Source organism: Lontra canadensis, unplaced genomic scaffold (genome assembly GCF_010015895.1).
Source record: "Lontra canadensis isolate GAN:19392208 unplaced genomic scaffold, GSC_riverotter_1.0 scaffold194, whole genome shotgun sequence".
In the NCBI taxonomy this organism is placed as follows: Eukaryota; Metazoa; Chordata; class Mammalia; order Carnivora; family Mustelidae; genus Lontra; species Lontra canadensis.
The window spans coordinates 763,676-782,991 of NW_022631188.1; the positions used below are offsets into that span (position 1 = coordinate 763,676).

Consider the following 19,316-nt stretch of genomic DNA (forward strand, 5'->3'; position numbering starts at 1 on the left):
GGTAGCGTGGCCGAGCGGTCTAAGGCGCTGGATTAAGGCTCCAGTCTCTTCGGGGGCGTGGGTTCGAATCCCACCGCTGCCAAGACCTTTTTTCCTTCGCGCCCCGGGCGGCCGCGTCCTCCGGTCAGTTGTCCTGCAGGGACCAATGTTTGCGCAGAGGCCGGAGGGCCGCCCTGGAACGTTCGGCGAGGACAGGCGGGGGCGCAGTCCCACGGCCCAGAAGTGCTTTCGTGCACGAGGTCCTGTACTGCGGGTGGCGGCCATCCTCTCCGCGCTCGGACCGAGCCGCCCGCGACGTCGCTCATTTTCCTGCAGCCGCGGCCTCGCTTGCAGATGGGAAAGCGCCGGTGATGGGCCCAGGACCGCTGACGCCCCCAGCGCCGGGTCCCCCCAGCCTCGGGTGTCGTCCGGCCTCGGGTGCCCCCCAACTCCCAGCGCCAGGTGCCCCCGAACTCGGGGTGCCCCCAGCCTCGGTGCTCTCTAGCGTCGGGGGCCGCTCCCAGCCTCAGGGGCCCCCCAGCGTCCGGTGCACTCCAGCGCCTAAGTCTGTCGCCGGTTCTCTCATCCTCGGCTGCTTTTCTGCTTTCACTCACCTGCGTGCCGCGTCTCTGCGACCGTCGGTGCGGGGCTCCCTGCCCCGAGCAGACCTTATGCACCCATGGCGTCTCTTTCTCATTTTCCAGTCCTTAGCTTTGAGGCTGTTTCCTCCTGGAAGCCTTCCCTGGCCTCCCTCTCTCCCTCCTACCAGCTCCAGCGTTACAGTTAGGCATAGGGAGAGGGTTGGGAGGGAATAGGGAGGGGGGTAGGGAGGGGGTATGGAGCAGGAGAGCTCGGAGTACCCCGCCCTCACCATGAAGCTCAGAGTCTAGTGCAGTTCATAAGCATTAGGTAAGTTATTGTGCAAATACGGTATAATTTCTGCCAAAAAAGATCATTCTGTGTGTGGACTTCGAAGCTCCAGATTTAGGAGGATGGAGAAGTTCCAGAAGAGCACAGGCTGCATGCTGGCTAGAAGGCGGCGCCCCGTGTTCCACGTGGTTACTGATGAGGTTCTAGAACCTAGGTAAGGTTCGGTGGGGTGAGGTCCGGAGCCGATGACCAAGAAAGAATTCTTGAGACATCTTTGGTGCAAAATGGTGGTTTATTAGAGCACGGGGACAGGACCCGTGGGCAGGCGGAGATGCTTCCCCGGGGGATGTGAGGAGTGGCTGATTATATACACAGAAGTTGGGTGGGTGAGGACAAAGGGGTGTTCAGAAGGGCTATGGGGTAAAGAAGACTGTCAGGATATTGAAGGCCTGGTTACTATCAAGCCAAGGCCGCTTTCCCTCTAATGAGGCACTAACATGAAGACAATTGGGAGTCTCCTGGTGGAATGTCATAATCGTGCTATCAAGCGCCCTTGTTAGTGAGATTTAGGTTTAGAAGAAATTTAACTTTATTTACTTTTCCTTCTACCTCAGCCTCCTCTAGTTTTGTTTATGGAGGGGAGGGTGATGTTAGGGCTTGAGGAACTGAGTTATGTGCCTCTGGAAATTGGGCTATTGATAAGGTAACTTCTTTGTTGTAAATCTCAAGGACATTTGTAAACCAAGGGAGACTCCTGCCTTGCAGGACTGTGATCTCTGCAAGTTAACTATTTGTTTTTCTTTTAGGGCAGCCAGGGGTGCCTGAGGAATGTCACACATATTACTGAGGGGATCGGGTGGAGAGGGGGTGCAAGGTGCCAGCTTTTGCTTTGTCCTCAGCCAGCCTCCTGCTCTCTCATCAGTTACTACTGGTGCGATGGCCGGCAGGTCTTCACCGAGTCCGTTTCTGCGTGCGTGGTGGGGATCCTTATCATTTCACTCACCAAAACCAATTCTCTGATTCTCTGCAGACACCAACAAATCACACAAGACTGTATGCCACTTTATTTTTTTTTTTAAGATTTTTACTTCTTAAGTAATCTCTACATCCAAGGTGGGGCTCAAACTTATAACCCAGGATGAAGAGGCACAGGCTGTAGGACTGAACCAGCTGGACACTCCAACTGCAGCTCACGTTAGATGGCATTTACAAGTCCGAGATTTCCCTTACTTCTGAGTGAGCAGCTACAAATCCGGGGTTCCAAAGACCCCCCCTCCTCGCATTGGATGAGAGGCCCAGGGCAAGCTAGGCAGGGGTTGGGAGTTCCGGAGCTTCCGTGTCCACCACAGCTGGGCCACCTTCCCAGCACCACCATGCCTTCAACATTTCTGAGGCTCTCCTAATTCTGTCACTTAGGTTATTATTATTATTTTTTTTAATGGACAGTTTTATCGTGTAGGCATGACAGGTTGTAATCCCCAGCCCTTCTCCCCTCCTGGGAAGGTTGGGGAAGGAGGTGGTGGCTGGAGGTTCTAGGCTTCTAACTATGACTTGGTCTTTCAGCTACTAGACTCGTTCTGAAAGTGTCTAGGAATCTACCCCGCATGGCCTTGTTAGAATAAAAGACGCTGCCGGCATGCAGGAAATTCCAAGAGACATAGAAGCTATGTCAGCAACTGGTGACGAAGACCAAATACATCTTTCTTATTATTCCACAGAGTCCGTAACTGTCCTTTGTCCTGGACTGTCTTCCAAAGATATGCATATAAAGAACAGCCTTGGAAGACAGAGATGGTGTCTCGTCTGGTGTGAAGGACTGGGGTTCTGAGCTCTCTTTGTCCAGGCTTCCTGTCCTGCGACACTGCCCCCTCCGTGTGCAGCATCCGTCTGACCCATTGGAGCCACCTTGTGGGAATGGGTGCTTGTGAGGCATCTGCAGGGAGGCTGATAATGTGGCTCCTGCTCTTAACCTGAGAATAAAATGTCCTTTATCTCTGAAGGGTGGCGGAATATGTGACTTTGGCATAAGAATTATTTCGAGCTAAAGGCACTTAACAATACAAGTGCAAGAAGGGTGCTCTGACCCTCTCCTTTTTCTTCTGGAAAGCAGGAGATAAAACCCTTATGTGGAAGATGTCCTCCTTATGTACCAAAATGAAAGTAATTTTCTCAACATCCAGGGTAGGAAGTCAAAGCTGGAAGGATTCTGTATCGATCTTGTTAAAATAATTCTTCCTGTAACCTCCTCATCTGTTTTACTTGTCCACCATTGCCTCTCCTTTGTTCAACCTCATGTAAAAGCAGTTCAGTTTTGCCACTTTTCTGGATATTCGTTTCCTTCTGAGGGTTCACTTGTCATGTAAAACTTTCATGAAGTAAGTTTGTATGGTTTTCTCTTGTCCATGTCCCATGTCAGGCCCCAATGAAAATCCTGAGATGGTAAGGTAAATTTTTGCCTTCCATCTCTGACCCAGCAGTCTCTTGTGTTCCACGAGCCACCTTGAAACTGACAGGTTAATTAGTTACCTTATAAATACAGTGAAATATCAGAATATTCACAGTTCTTGATAGACACATGTTGTCAACAGGCAGAGAAAAGGAAAGGTGTTTAAATTGTTACCAGTTACGTGTAAGTTACAACTGGAATTTAGGAATTACACTGCTGGGAAGGGAGGCAGCATAGGAGACTGCATAAAGCCAAAAAATCATACTCCTATTGTTATTTCCTTATTTGCTCTCTTAGTCACTTGTCCTTGCTTTCCACTTTGAAATCTGAGAGTTGCCCTCTGGTGCTCATTATCCCACAACTGATTTCCATCTTCTGTCCTCCCGGTACAATGCATTTTCTCATGCTGAGACATGTCTGAAATTATGTTGATATGGATGAACTACCTGATATTTTCTATTTTGTAAAATTTGAGCACATTGGATTTACTGGTTGCCTTATCTTGTCACTTGATTAGTTTCCTGTCAGTCTTGATATTATTCCCTAATCCTTCAAAATAACAGTGAAACTCCTAAATGCTCTTTTCTATCTGGTCAGTGCATCAGGTGTTATTTTTCCCTGGAGATCTTCCTCCCAGACTGCTTCTCCATCATGTTCGTCCAGATCCACTGCACAGAACTGGGGGTTTGCCTTTGACGCCTCCTTCCTTTTGCTGTAAAGTCTGCTTCTTGGGTCCCATCTCTCTTTTTTTAAATTCTTGATTTCACTGATTTGCTTGAGTGGAGTTTATGATAAGATAAAAACATGTGAGATAAAATTTTTGAGACCTTTCATGTCTTTAAAATATCTTTATTTTACCTAACAATTGATTAATCATTTGATTATAGAAATCTAAGTTAAAATTGTTTCCCTTAGGATTTTTTTTTTTAAGATTTTATTTATTTATTTGACAGAGAGATCACAAGTAGGCAGAGAGGCAGGCAGAGAGAGAGGGGGAAGCAGGCTCCCTGCTGAGCAGAGAGCCTGATGCAGGTTCGATCCCAGGACCCTGAGATCATGACCTGAGCTGAAGGAAGAGGCTTAACCCACTGAGCCACCCAGGCGCCTCTCCCTTAGGATTTTGAAGGCATTACTCTGCTGTCTGTCATCTTCAGGTGCTCTTCTTGATTATTCCAATGGTAATTTATTTTCTTGTCCTTTATCTTTGACTTTTCTTTTCCCTGCCTGGAAACTCTGACGTCTTTCTTTTATCCACAGTATCTTGTGCAGATGTTTTGCCATTCATTGAACCATGTGCTTGGCAGGCCTTTCCCTGTAGGAACGGATTTTCTTACACGATTAGATAATTTCCTGTGTCTTTTGTTCATTTCATTGTTTTGGAACTTCTGCTAAATGGGATTCCTTCGCTAGATTTTTTTTTGTTTCCCTTTTATTTTATATTTTTGAGAAGATATGCAAGTGTAAACATTTTGAAGCACAATATCAAAACGAGCACTTTTGAACAGATCACTCAAAATGTAGAGCTGCACTGTCCAGTACGGTACCCACGAGCTCCAGGTGGTGAGTCGGCACTCACGTGAGTGAGGAAGTGAATTTTTAATTCTATTTAAAATTTAAATTTAAAAAGAGCATTCTGCATTCTGTTACTGCAAAACTTCCCTTTTTATTTATTTTTTTGGTAACATATAATGTATTTGCTTCAGGGGTACAGGTCTGTGAATCATCAGTCTTACACAATTCACAGCACTCACCATAGCACACACCCTCCCCAGTGTCCATTCTCCAGCCACTCCAGCCCTCCCTCCAGCCCCCAGCAGCCTATCAGAAAACTTCTTAGTATGTTTGGGACAACTTGATTTGTGAATTTATTTTTTCAACTGTAAGCTTTATGAAATCCAAGTACAGACCTAAGTATAGTATTTCTAATGAAAATGTAGCTGTAAATGTAGAATACAGCAAAAAATACAATACTTCATTAATATGTTTTTGACTGTATATTGAAATGATAGTTCAAACATAGTGGGCCACTTTGAAATACACTACTAAAATTAATTTCTTTTCATTCTTTTAATGAGGACCTTTTAAATTACGTTTGTGGCTGGCATTACGTTTCTATTGGACAGGTCTGGACTAGAATATTACTAAGACATTTGCATCAACTTATGTGCCTCTCTCCTATCCCATCACTGTGACTCCTATTCAGAGGTAACCCCTATGCTAAATTCTGTGTTTATCGTTCCTTTACATACACAAATAATGCACTTATGAGTAGCTCTCCAGTCAATGTATGACTTTGCCTTCCTCACTTCTGAACTTCATACAAAGGGCACCAAACTGTATGTTGTCTCCCGAGCCTTGCTCTTCCCATTCGAACTGTCCACTCTCAACTCACGTTTCTGTGTGGATAACGCGATTAGGTCGTTCACGTTTGTTTCCGTAAGGCATCCATGGTTTCAATATGGCAGAATATGTTTTTCTACTTAGTGTTGCTGAACATCTGGGTTGTTGCTGGGTTGTTGCTAGGTTTTGCGATGATGAGCGACAGTTCCGTGGAAGCCCTTGTACTGGCTGTGAGTGCGAGCGCGCGAGCGTGTCTCGGGCCGCGTCCCGAGGGACGGATCTGTAAGGTGGTAGGGGAAGGGTCGGGTTTATGCGACAGCATCCGTTCGTTTTCCAAAGCGGCTGCACGAGTTCACAGCCTCAGCCGGACATACGGCAACTTCACGTCCAGGCCAACACTTGGCGAGGCCCGTTGTTTTCGTTTCTTAGTCTAGCAGGAGTCTCACGCTGTCACTGTGCCGAGTTCCTTATTATGGACGCTGGACTCCTTTCTGTGTTTAGTCATTGCTGTTTTTAAATTTTCTGTGAAGTACTTATTCACACTTTCTGACTTTTTGGGGGTTGTCTTTTGCTTATTGATTTAAAGGAATTTTTTTTTTTTTTTGAAGATTTTATTTATTTCTTTGACAAACAGATCACAAGTAGGCAGAGAGGCAGGCAGGGAGGGGACGGGCAGGGGTGGGGTGGGGTGGGGTGGGGGGGAAGCAGGCTCCCTGCTGAGCAGAGAGCCCGATGTGGGACTTGATCCCAGGACCCTGAGACCATGACCTGAGCTGAAGGCAGAGGCTTAACCCACGAGCCACCCAGGTGCCCCTAAAGGAATTTTTATATAAGGTCAAATCATATTAAACTGCCACGATCCAACCTTTAGATACAGCGATTCATGAGACTCAACCTAAAATATTTATTTACTTATTTTTGAGAGACTGTGAAGTGGGGAGGGAGGGGCAGAGGCAGAGGGAGAGAGAGAATCTTAAGCACCATGCTCAGCTCAATGGCTGATGCAGGAGTGGCTCTCCCAACCCCAAGATCATGACCTGAGGTGAAATCCAGGGCCATGTAATCAACTGAGCCAGCCAGGCGCCCGCAACCTAAAATATTCTAGATGAAAATTATTTGCCAAGTGTGTGTGTTCAAAATATCTTTTTTCAAGTCATGAGAAAATTGTATTTTCCCTTTTTTTTTGTGGTGAATTTGATTAAAGAAATTCATTTTAATCTAGCTGTATTTATCAGAAAATTTTCTTTAAAATTAACAATTTTTGATGTCTTGAGAAATCCTTTCTTAGCCTGAAGGTACAAATATTAGCCAAAGTTTACTCATAGACGGATAAAAGGTTGCCTTTTGTAGGTCTTGGCTAGGAAATTTTAGCGTCAGTTTGTCATTGTCCACAAAAATGCGCTCTGGGGAATTTTTACTCAGGTTGCAATGAAGCTATTGATCAATTCTGGGAAGAACTGATATCTTTATAACACCAAGTCTTCCCCTGCACGGACACATACAGTCTTGACCAAGAACAGTCAACTCGGTCTTGAAGAAAAAGAAATGGGACTTAGAGATTTTAAAGCTGTGGTAATTAACCAGGTCAGCGCCCTGTGAGGACAGACAGTAGGCCAAGGGAACAGAAGGAAAGGCCAAGACTTCGAGACATGACCCTCACAAACCCGTCTTCCATTTGGCCACTGTCTTCCTAGAACACTGCTGTGATCCAGACACCCACCAGGGAGACTGCCAGCGGGCTCTCTGGTCTGCAGCGAGAAACCCCAGACACCTAGCTTCAGCTCCGGGAATCTTCAGCCATTTTCTGAACATTTTAAAATAAACAGTGAGAAAGCATTAAAGAAATTTCAGGTATTTTGCCTTGTGGAAAAAGAAGTGCTTGATTTGTCTTGAAAATTTCGGAAGACTGTTTTGTGGGCAGTGAGTGAAACTCGCTCTGTGGGGATGGCAGAACACCCAACTGCACCACGTGTAGAAGCTGTAGAACACATCTCTGCTCACGGGGGGTTCAAAATCTGAAACCTGGATCTTATTCCACTTCTGAAAACTGAGTGACGTGTGCATTCCCTACTTCCGTTGTGAAGGTAAAGTGGAAACAGTCTCATTGTATCAATGTTCAGAGTGACATATTTCTCAGATTTTGCATTAAGGTGATGAGGTTAAGAATCTCTAATTTTTTTTTTTTTTTTAAGAGACGGAGGGAGGGAAGGAGAGAGGAGGAGGAGGAGAGAGAGGGAGGATCTCCAGTAGACTCTCCACCAAGTGGGGAACTCAATCTCACAACCCTGGGATCGTGATCTGAGCTGAAATCAAGAGTCTGACACTTAACCAACTGAGCCACCCAGGTGCCCCTGGGATTTTCAATGTCTAATTAACAGCCTTGTTGGTTGTGGTTATTTATTTTAATTCTGTCTGTAAAAAATACATAACGTTTGAAAGAGAAAGGGTGTCTGTTAAGAGATACTGAAAGACTTGGAAAGATAGATGCAAATTTCTCATACATTTTAAAGAGCATTTCATATGTCATGCAAATAAATACAGCAAATTTTAAGAAATCAACACATTGACATTTTGATGTATTTATAACAAAGTGAGATGGGCTTCATGGTCTTTCCATATGTAAACTGTTACTGGAGCAGCGCATAGCTAGATCCCACTTATCTATGATTTCTAAATTTGCCCCGTCCTGTCTTCCTTTCCCATCCCGGTCTCAGCAATTCTGAGCCCACATGGAAAAGTACCATCAGTCTTTAAGTCAAAACAAAACCAAAACCTTGCTAAAATTGATCAATATCTTATGAACTAAAACGTGCTCCGTGATGAACTGAGCTGTAGCCTCACATCTAAGAGATGCGTTGCAGGCGTCTTGGAGGGGTGCAGGCCGGAGCCTGGCAGGGCGGTGGTGGTGGTGGGGGGGTTGTGCAGAACTTAGTAGCTAAGTGATCCTGAGCAGGTTTCATCTTTTTATGCCCTAATATCCCCATCCTGTAGGGATGTCTTATGCAGTCAACGAGTTGGCACTGCAGAGCCCTTAGAAGAGTGGCTGGCGTGCTCCGAGGCTAGGAGATACCTGGTAGCATTACTGACTGGCATTCCCCATTGGCAGTGCAGGTGCTCGCCCCAACACTCCCCAGGGCGGTCAGGCTCCGGGGAGCTCAGTGGGGGGCAGCAAACCGGGAAGAACCAGGCTCCAGGGCGGAAGGAGAACGGAAAGCGCCAACACAGATGGCATCCGCAGGGGCTGCGGGTCAAACCCCGCCTACGGAGGAGGTCGGACAGGTCCCGGGGAAGGGGGCCTTCCCACCCTCCCCATACGCGTGGCCTCGCCATCCTCGATGTCGTCTCTTCTTGTGTCCCGTGAGGTTCGCGCTCACCCTGAAGGCTTTCCCGCACTGCTCGCACGCGTAGGGCTTCTCCCCCGTGTGCACCCGCTGGTGCCCAACCAGGGCTGCGCGCTGGCGGAAGGCGGCGCCGCACTCGCGGCAGGGGTAGGGCTTCTCCCCGCTGTGGATCCGGCGGTGCTGCGTCAGGCCCGAGCGGTGGTGGAAGGCCTTCCCGCACGCCTCGCACGCGTACGGCTTCTCGCCGGTGTGGATCCTCCGGTGGTTGGTCAGGTTGGACTTCCCGCGAAAGGCCCTCCCGCATTCGGGGCAGGCGAACGGCTTCTCGCCGGTGTGCAGCCGCTGGTGCACGGCCAGGCCGTGCCGATCGTGGAAGGCCTTGCCGCAGTGTGCGCACGGGTGCGGCTTCTCGCCGCGACTCGCGCGCTCAGGGGCCCCGCGCCGGCTCTGGGGGCGGCAGGCGCGGCTGCACCGCCCACACGGGTAGGGCTTCTCGGGGGCGTGGGCCGTCAGGGGGCGGCGCGGTCCCGCGCTGCCGCCGCACTGTGGGCAGCCCGCGGCCGGCTCCCGCGCGTGCGTCCGCGCGTGCTTGCGCAGGTCGGAGCTCCGGCGGAAGGCCCTCCCGCACGCGCGGCACGGGTATGGCCGCTCGCCGCTGTGGATCCGGCCGTGCTTGGCGAGGTCCGAGCTGCCGCGGAAGGCCCTGCCGCACTGCCCGCACGCGTACGGCCGCTCCCCGGTGTGCGTGCGGCCGTGCAGGGTGAGGCAGTGCCGGAAGCGGAAGGCCTTGCCGCACACCGCGCACTCGTGCGGCCGCTCGCCGCTGTGGACCCGCTGGTGCCGCCGCAGCCGGCTTGCGCTGCCGAAGGCCTTTCCGCACGCGCCGCAGCCGTGCGGCCTCTCCCCACCGTGCGCCTTGCGGTGCCGGCAGAGCGCCGACGGGCTGCTGAAGTCCTTCCCGCACTGCGCGCAGCGGAAGGGCTTCTCCCCCGTGTGCGTGACGCGGTGCACACGCAGCTGCTTTCTGGTCTTGAACGCTTTCCCGCACTCGTGACACGCGTGGGGCTTCTCGCCAGCACGGACGCGCCCGTGGAGAAGCGGGAAGGTATGGCCGCGCGCTGCACCAGGGCGGGGGCTCCGTGCGGTCAGGGCTCGGGTGCGCGGGGTGCACTTGGAGTCTGCGCCCAAGTTGTTGGCGAGCACCGCCCAGGCCCTTCCTTCCTCGAGGGTCCCCTTCTCCTCTCCCAGTGTCTCCACCCCGGCCGGGTGCCGTGCATTCTCCGACTTGACATCCTGGACACAAGCTCCTCCAGCCTCAGGGTGCCCGGACAGGACACCGCCGACTTCCCCACCCTCAGACACCTCCTGCTCTGAACTTGCCCTCTCAGTCCTGGGCCTGGTCCAGTCCGCTGACACTAAGGAAATAAACACGGCAGATCGGGGAGGGGAAAGGGTGAAGCCCTTGGAAGAGTACGTGACTTTCCCAGGCTGGAAGAGCCCTACGTCGTGGCCAAAGGCCGGGGCAGCTTGGCATAGTGAGAAGTACCAGGATAGCTTGGACTCTGAAGACTTTACAGAAGCCCCTGGCAACCTGCATGTTCTCGAGACTCTCCCGGTGTAGTGAATGGCCAATTCATATGCCTGGTCACCCGGGTCAGGAGACTGAGTCACACCCAACCCTTTCCCTCCCTCAGATTTGCTCAGCTGACCTTTCACAAATTCTACCTGGGACACAGCCTGCGGCCTAGCACCCCAGGAACCCGTCTGCCATGCTCTGCAGTGTAGCTCTGCCCACCGGGGTGCAGGGTACATCTAGTCTTGGCTGTCCCTCCCCCAACCAGGCCAGGTTCTCTCTGCTTAGACTCTGGACCCAGGCTCTGACAACAGCCAGTGCTGGGGGGATGGCGCTCGACTCAGGGGAGGGAACATTCTGCCTTAGCCCCTAGTAGCCCAGCAGCCAGCGGGACAGTCTCCCAGGAAGGAGGGACGCAGGCCTACCGAGAGGCAGAGGGGACAGTGGGGCAAGGGGCCTGATGTCCCCCTGCTCTTAGCTTCCAGGACATCCCGAATAATAAATTCTCATTGTTTTGCTCACGTTAGCTTGAGTTAATTTCTACTGCCGGCAACCATAGTTTAAATCTCTTAATCTCAGCTCTACCCCTTCCTCTCTATTTCTCCTCAGGGCATTCTCACTCCCTAACTGCCACCCCACGCCCTTTAAGTGTCCTTTAACCTGGCTCCCTTTGAATCTATGCTCTACTCTGCTTCTAGATTTTTCTTTCTAAAAATCAAATCCTCTCATGCCGTGCCTCAGCTTAAGTATCTCAGTGGCACTGCACAATAACCAGCATGCAGGCGAGTCCCAGCTCTGGAGTGGGCCCTCCGGGCTGAAATCCTAGCTCTGACCTCGACTGGCTGTGCAACCTGGGAGGACGACTGCATGACCCTGGGCCTCAGCGGCTCATCTGTGAGACGGGATCGGTACCGAAGCTCATGTGTGTGGAGCATTGCCACACGGACGTGCATGCTTCAGCAGTGTCAGCTGCGACCGTCAGGATGAAGTTCAAAGCCTGCAGTTTACAAACACCCCTCCGAATCATGGCTCCCCACCCTGGCCCCCCGGGGCCCTCTGCTCTGGTCACGCAGCTACACTTCATGTTCTTCCTCCTCAACACTTGCCCACATTCCCAGAATGTCTCTCCCCTTCTTCCGCTAAACCATCTCACTTATGCAGCACACTTAGTTCACAGTCCTTCCTTCCACGGTCATTGGATCCCAGGTCAGGGATAGATGCTTCTCTTCTGTGTTCCATGTCCCAGGTACATATCTGTGACTCTCACTATTCTGTGCTGTGCCATCACTCACTACCTGCCTTCCCTACTAGGCTATAACATTGCCGCCATCTCTAGTTCCTCATCTAGTGCCTGGTATACAGTAGTTGCTCAATAAATGTTTGTAGGATGGTAGGAGAGAGGAGAAAAGAAGAGCAGTTATTGTGATAGGGCAGTTGGGTTGGTCTACAAATATGGGACGCTTTTTTGAAGGAGGAGTAGGGAAACAGTTTGAATGAGGAGCTGGTACCTGTTTCACAGCTGACCAGGTAAGCAGGTCAGGGAGCGTGAGAGGCAACGTGAGAAAGAGGTAGACCCAAGTACAGAAACAGGGAGGGCTCCGTGGAGACGGGCTGCGGGGAGAGACTCCAGAGGGCAATGTGCTATCTAGTAAACACCAGGGGTTAGAAACGAGGGTGCTGGCCAGGAGAGGGGAGAAGTGAGCTGCGTCCATGCAGCCGGCACCTGCTGTGGAGCTAAGAGCTGGGGCTGGTGAGGGAACAGAGAAGGGCAAAGGGTCAGAGGCCCGAGGCTCAATGTGGGTAAGGTTCTGAGCAAAAACTCAGGGCAGAAAAGCAGCGTTCCCTGAGGACTGGGGTGACTGATACCCAGCAGGGAGATGAATTCGCTAAGCTGTTTCTGGGGCCAAACAGCTCAGCCTTTAGATAGGCGCCAAGAGGCAATTAGATGACGACAGAGTAACTGCTTGAATAGTTGTGCGGCTGTTCGTCTCCTCTGTGTTGGGTGCCTGGGCAGGTGGGGACGGATGACCCAGCACCAAGAACATCGTCTGACCATCGTCCCCAGGGCACCCAGCAGGAGGCTGGAGTGCCTCCCTCACTCACCTGGGAAGGAGCAGCTCAGGAGCCCCCAGTCCTGCAGATCGCGAACGCGGGGCTCGGCGCCCCGCTCCAGACAGGAGATGAGAGGCGGCTTGGGGCCGGCGAAGCCTGGTTGTGTAGAAGGAATGAGTGCGCAGAGCGGCATGACAAGGGTCCTAGCGCCCAGCCTTGACCCCTCTGCGCGTGCAGGAAAACAGGAAAGAAATGGCCACTGGGGTGGAGAGAGGGTTCTCAGGGGTCTGGTCACACGGAGACACGTATACGGATGCTCACAGAAGAGTCGTTCTTAGAAGGCGGAGGGGGAGACCCCGGGGAACAGCCCCTGCCCTGGCAACTGTCTTGCTCGGTGGCAGAGGCGGGTCAGGGGGCCCGGCAGGCGTCGCCCAACAACGCAACTGAAGGGAGAGGAGAGGAGACGGCGCCGAGCCCCGCGGGGACGTCCTTACCGAGCGAGACCACGAGCCCGTAGTTGTCCAGCATGACGGCCGCGTAGAGGCGCCGCTGAGCGCGGGTCAGACGCTGCCACTCTCCGCCGCTGAAGCGCACGGCCACGTCCTCAAACGTCACCGAGTCCCGAGGCCGCGCTCGCCCGCGATCCTGCAGGAAACCCCGCGGTGCGCTTAGACGCGGGCGCGGGAGGCCTTGCTGGAGAAGGTTCGCAGAAACGAGAGCCGGTGCCTGTGTGTGCACCGGGGCCGAGGTGAGAGGAGTGGCCACAAAGGGCAGGGGAACCAGAGGGAAGGGCGCGTCACCCCGTGGATGCTCCTCTGCGGGGCAGCCCTGCACGGGGGCCGGGGGACGAGAGAAGCGGGTGGGGCTGCGCTGTCAGGAGGTGGGGAGGGCGGGGAGGGCTGCGGCTCACCCCCGCGCTCTTCGCTCCTGGCGGGGCTGCTCGGCCTCCCTCCGGGGCAGACGCGCGGTGCTGCGGCGCCGGCGGGGCTGAGAGAGAAAGGAGGCGGATCAACGCGGCACAGTATTACCGAAACCTCCGCTTTCCTCCCGTCTTCCCCGACGTAGAAGCTTCTCAAGCTCCGTTTTCCGCTCTACTTCTCCAGCCTCGGCTCGGTGTTGGGCAGCGGGCGGTGGCACTAAGTCGGGCGCATAGCCAGCGCCCTCCCTCACCTCGTGCGCGTTTCCTAGATGGCCTCGCCCCTCCCCGAGCCCACATCACTGACTCCCGGCTCGTGCGATAACCTCTCTTCTAGTATTCGAACGTTCCAGTCACTTCTTGGAGAGACCTGGGGCGCGGACGGGGCGGGGGAGCAGAAAAGAGGAAGGTGTGGAGCGGACGCACCCACCGGGGGCAGGCCCGAATCTTATTCCTTTCACTAACTTAATGGCTGCTCTACCTCCAGTTAGTTTCTTAGAGAACACCACCTTCCCCTTGCGATCCGGAATCTGTCCTAGTAATCCCCGAGCATAAGCCCTCCCGCCCACAGCACTGCGGTGCAGCCTACTGCCAGGCCTCATTCCTTCCTGGGGGCCACCTCGGCCTTTCCGCGGCTTCGGTGTTGGCGGCAACCAAGTCTTCCAGAGCGTTCATCGGCACATCCCAAATCCGGGTCGGAAGATTACAGTGGGGTTAGTCACCAGCTGGTGAGACCCAAGGATTACCCTGTGGCCTTAGGTCCCCCAAATTTCATTCCAGTTTTACCAAAACTTCAATTTGGGAGCAAACTGGTTTTTTTCCCAGAGAAACTTCCCACAGTTCTTCTTCGGTTTAGGCAATTCTCAGCTTTTGACCAAGACCTGGGCTGTTTTAGTCCGTGTGGGTCCCCTCGTCACTCGCTCTGTAATTCCTGGTCGCACACCGTCCCACACCTGCCAGGCCTGCGCACAGCTTGTTCTGCTCCGCTCCTTGTGGCATCAAAAACAGAAACCCTCCAACTGTATTTATTTTTTTCGATCCACATTTTGTCACGAACATTTTCAAGTATAGAGAAAAGCTGAAAGAATCGTTTAGTAAGCAGCCACACACTCACCTAAACGTTCGGAGTGCGTGCTTGTGCTCGGTCACACATCTGTCCATCTAACTAGCCCTCTATTAGCCCACTTTCTTTTTTGCTGCATTTCAAAGTAACTGAAGATATCAGCATACTGAAACGCTTTATGGCACGTACCATGAACAAGAGTTCGGTATCTGTTTACCTTCCTGTTGAGGAGAAAGTTCCTACAGTAAAATAAACAAAAAAGCTCATCCCACTGGATGAGCTTTGACAAAGCACATCCCTATTTAACCCAGACTCCCCTCCGGATATATATCGCAGCAGCATTTCTACCATACCCCCTTCACAGACTGGGAGTTTTGTGAACGCTCAGTGGTTCTTCTTTTTTTTTTAAGTGCTTATCACACTAAGAATTTTTTTGAATTGTGGGGAAAAAATGTAACAAAATTTACCACATTAACCATTTTTAAGTGTACAGTTGAGCAGCTTTGACAACACTCACTGTCTTGTATAATCTCGAGAGCTTCTTCATCCTGCAAAACTGAAACTCTAGGGGCGCCTGGGTGGCTCAGTGGGTTAAAGCCTCTGCCTTCCGCTTAGGTCATGGTCTCAGGGTCCTGGGATCTTCCCCCTCCCCCTCTGCCTGCCTCTCTGCCTACTTGTGATCTCTGTCAAATAAATAAAATCTTAAAAAAAAAAAAAACCTGAAACTCTACACCGTTACATGGTCATTGTTTGTCCCTCCTCAATCCCTGCTCACTACAGTGATTCTTAGGCTTTGTTCTTTAGCTTCAGATTTTGAAAGGTCAGTTCTGCCCTCAAGTTAAACACGAACTTGGGAGACAGGCTATGTGCTCAAATGGCATGAAACTACCTGTGCCAACTTAGGCCACCATAACAAAATACCCCAGAATGCGTGGCTTACATACCGGAAACCTACTGCTCACGGTTCTGGAGGCTGCAAGCCTGAGATCCAGGAGCCGGCACGGGCTCTGCCTGGCTTGCCATCCTTCTGTCCTCACCTGGGGGACCCCACGGGAGTTCTGGTCTCCTCCTCTAATAAGGACACTAATTTCTTCATGTGGCCCCACCCTTATGTCTTTCTCTCGACCAAATTACTTCCCAAAGGCCCCACCTCTAAATATCACAATGCGGGGGTAGGTCTTCAACACGTGAATTTTGAGGGACACAAACATTCAGTTGGTAACTATTTGTTAAAACAGTGTATGGATATAATCTAGGATGACATTCATCCACTTATATTTTATGTCAGATGACTGTGAACTTTATGGTCCTCACAATCCCCACTAGGAAGAAAATTTAAGGTCTTATGAAAAAGGAGGACCGGGAGACTCAGGTCTGATGTGAACCATAAGAAGTGTGTATAATTTTATATTTTAAAAAAGAAATAACACCCAAGTTAAGCAATGTTGATTATCTTCTACCTAAATTTATATCGAAGATGTTCTGTATTTTTAATTTTCATTTATGATTCCTTATACAGTGGAAATTTCAGGATTTCTCCTCTGGAAGTTCCAATAATATACTTTTCTTCTTTGTAGATAATACATACTAAAAGCCTACTTTTGGGGTGCCCAAGTGCCTAGTCCTCTGCCCAAAAGTCTGTGCCTTTTAGGGTCTGACTGGGACTCCAGAACTGCTGAATGTCGTCTCCTGGGTTTTACCTCCATCAGCCACTTCTCCACAGTCTAGACCACTTTGCTTTTCACACGTCACCACTCAGCACCTCTAAAGCCCAGCCTCACATTTTCCCATCTTCCTTTATTTTTCCAAAAGCTTCACGACAAAACCTTTGCTCCTTCTTTGCCGCTGTTTTATCTTGTTTCTCAGGGACTCATTCTATACTTTTAAAATCTCAAGGTTCCAAAAAGGTCTACAGAAGTAAAATTATATACGCTCAACATGGACACGTTGGTAAAACTGGTGGGGTAGAAGTTACCGAATGATACCATACGTTTCATGTACATATATGTAAGTTATTTATCATACATGTCAAGTTATACATGTCGTTAAGTATATATAATAAGGAATACAATTCTTTGATAAGTTGCTTTGTAGGATCTTTTCTTATGATTCTGATTTTTTCCAAATTGGATGTAGGATGAGGGCAGAAACTGAATATAGTTCCTCTCAATACTGATCCAAGCCTCATAGAAATAACAGAAGACATTCAGTAAATGCTCAGTAATGAGTGGATTTCCAGGCTCCAGGAAGCATGTCCTTCCTGCCCCCACCCACTGCCCATGCCGCGTGCCAGCTGTTTTCAGCTGCCGTCCTCCTGGCACAATACCCTGTGTGCCTCACCTCTTTCCTGAAGGAGCTCAGCATCAGGGGTCCCAGGCAGCTGGCGTGGAGGGCCTGGACTCTCATGTGACACCATCACCTATTACGAAGCACAGAAAAACTCAGGGAAGTTATGGATGGGGGGAAAACAAGCTCTAAGCAACTATGAAGCTTTGTCTGTGGAAATCAACTCCCAGACATTCCGGGCAGGGGACGGGGAGAGAAATTCAGGGACTCAGTCCCTGATACACTTTATGAAAAAACAGAGAAGACTTCCAATTCCTCTCTATCACTGGGAAGCTTTCACGGTCACAAGGCCGTCCAGCAAAAATATTTTGAAGCAGGAAACTTCCACCACGTCCCCCACTGCTTTCCTTTTCTGTACTCGCTTCTCCTTCCTCCTCCTGGAGAAGTGTCGCAGACCCTCCTTTCCTTACCTCCTGCATCTTTTTTACCCAGCTTTCTTTACAGTCTTCCACTACAGTCCAGATTCTTCCCTGCTGTTTGGGTCAAAATCCCAGAGTCAGTTCTGGCTTTGCCCAGACAAGTCTGGAAGTGGCCTGGGAGATGCCAGCCAAAGGGCCCCTGCTGACCTACAGGCCAGCTGGTATTTGGCCTGATGTGTCACACAGTGCCCTGGATTTGGGGTTTCTGAGCAGCACTGAGCTAGCTGTGGTCTTACCCCTTGTCTTCCGAATATTCCACGAAAAGGAAAAGAGAGGCCCGCAAACACAGGGAGGAGTGGCTGGGGATTATCTGTGGAAGAGGGAGCCCAGGAAGACAAACTGAAAATGGTACGTATCTGGAACAGAACCTCCACAGCTACCATCCTGGTCCAGGCCGCCATCCGCCGCCTTGCTCTCCATTCTTCCTAGCTGGTCTCCCTACGTCTGTCCTTCCCTTCTGCCTCTTCTCAACACAACGGTTGGACGGGTAGGCTTAAAACTAAGCTGGATTATTTCATCTCCGTTTAAAGCCTCCCAGTCTCCAGTTTACTAAAAGCGGTGGTGTACAAAGCTGTATAAATGCGCCCATTCCTTCTGGCCATCTCTGCCGCTTATTCAGAATAAAGCTGGTCTCCCAGGGGCATACACGTCTAGGTGGATGGGCCGAGTACCGCTCCTACTAGTCTCCTCGTTCAACCGACCTCACGCACACAGACCCTTGGCTTCCAGTTTCGGGCCTTTGCACCAGCTGTTCCTGCACCTCAGGCAATCCTCACGGCAAATGGTCTGGCTTCCCAGTGCTTGCCTGTCTGTCTTCTTCCCGAGATAGACTCTAGGTGCCCTAATAAGGTCGCCACCTGCTCTCTTTCCAACCCAGACGCCTTACCTGGCTTTACCTTTCCTCTTTTTTCCAACAGCGCTCGCCCACTTCCCGACACGGTAAATTACTCTAGTCCCGCGTCTGTTACGTCTGGTCGGTCCCTCCCTAACTCTAGGCTCCTAGGCTCTGGAGGGCAGGGAGTTCTGGCCACTGTGTGCACGGCTGTGCTTGCAACGCCCCAAACAGCACCTGCACCAGCAGCTCAAGGAATGAGCGCAGGCGCGGACGCCGGGGAGGACAGTCGACGGGATAAAAGAAGGGAGGGGCCGCTGGGAGCAAGAAGAGCGGGAGCGGGCCGGAGCACCTGCGGGAGAGCCCGGTTTGCAGGGCGACCCCGCCGCGGAGCCTGCCCCTCCCGCGGAAGACCTTGCGGTGCCGGCTGGCCGCTCGGGAGCCCGCGGCTGAGCGCCCGTCTCACACCGGCTGCAGGTGCAGGCCTTCCCGCCCGTCCACTCCCAAGCAACCAGCAACCGGGCACCTCTGCGCCTGCGCCGCTTCCCAGTCCTCCACCACCCACTTCCGGTGGCTTTCTAGGAAATGCGGCCCCTCGCTGGTCCGGGCCTCCCCGGAAATTCCTCCGGGCTCTCTCGCGCGCTGGTCCCGGGAGTTCGCGCGATTGTCTGAAGGCGCGAGGGGCGCGGGGTCGCAGCGTGCGTGCGTCAGCGCCGCGACCCGTTGTAGCGCGGGCTCGCCTTCCCGCTGCGGCGCGCGGGGGTTTTTTGACGTAAATACAAGAAAAAACTCACTTTAAATATGAGCCAAAAGCACGAGGTAAATGACGCAATGCTCTTTCTCAGAAGTTAAAAAAGTGGTTCTGAGCAGTTGCAGCCGACACGAAAGTGGAGAGACGGCCTGTGAGCCCGCAGGTGCCCTCCGCTCGGGCTCGACGCTGAGTGAGACGCTGCCGCGCCCGCCGGTCGCCCGCAGCCCCGCGTTTCCGGCGGGAGCCTCTGAGGGCAAACCCGGAGACGTGGTCCCGGCGTTGTGGTCCAGCAACGCGTTATGGGCGCTTTCCGGCGGGACCCAGTGCCGTCTTCCCACTAAACCTCTTCAGTTACGACCCCCGGTACTGCGGGCCCGAGCGCCCGTTG

At 51.8% G+C, this 19,316-nt stretch overlaps 1 protein-coding gene and 1 non-coding gene across 2 annotated transcripts; one reads left to right on the top strand and one right to left on the bottom strand.

Annotated features, from left to right (window-relative positions):
• TRNAL-AAG lies at positions 1-82 on the top strand. Its single transcript has one exon. It is a non-coding gene; the product is annotated as a tRNA-Leu (tRNA).
• Positions 83-8,883: 8,801 nt separating this feature from the next.
• ZNF311 (zinc finger protein 311) lies at positions 8,884-17,575 on the bottom strand. The gene is made up of 6 exons (XM_032847836.1): positions 17,337-17,575; positions 16,921-16,999; positions 13,512-13,588; positions 13,096-13,246; positions 12,653-12,757; positions 8,884-10,391 (listed from the first exon to the last, which is right to left on the bottom strand). The coding sequence occupies exons 1-6, from the start codon at positions 17,343-17,345 to the stop codon at positions 8,884-8,886; spliced, it is 1,929 nt and encodes a 642-aa protein (XP_032703727.1). The 5' UTR covers positions 17,346-17,575.
• Between the last annotated feature and the right edge of the window lie 1,741 nt (positions 17,576-19,316).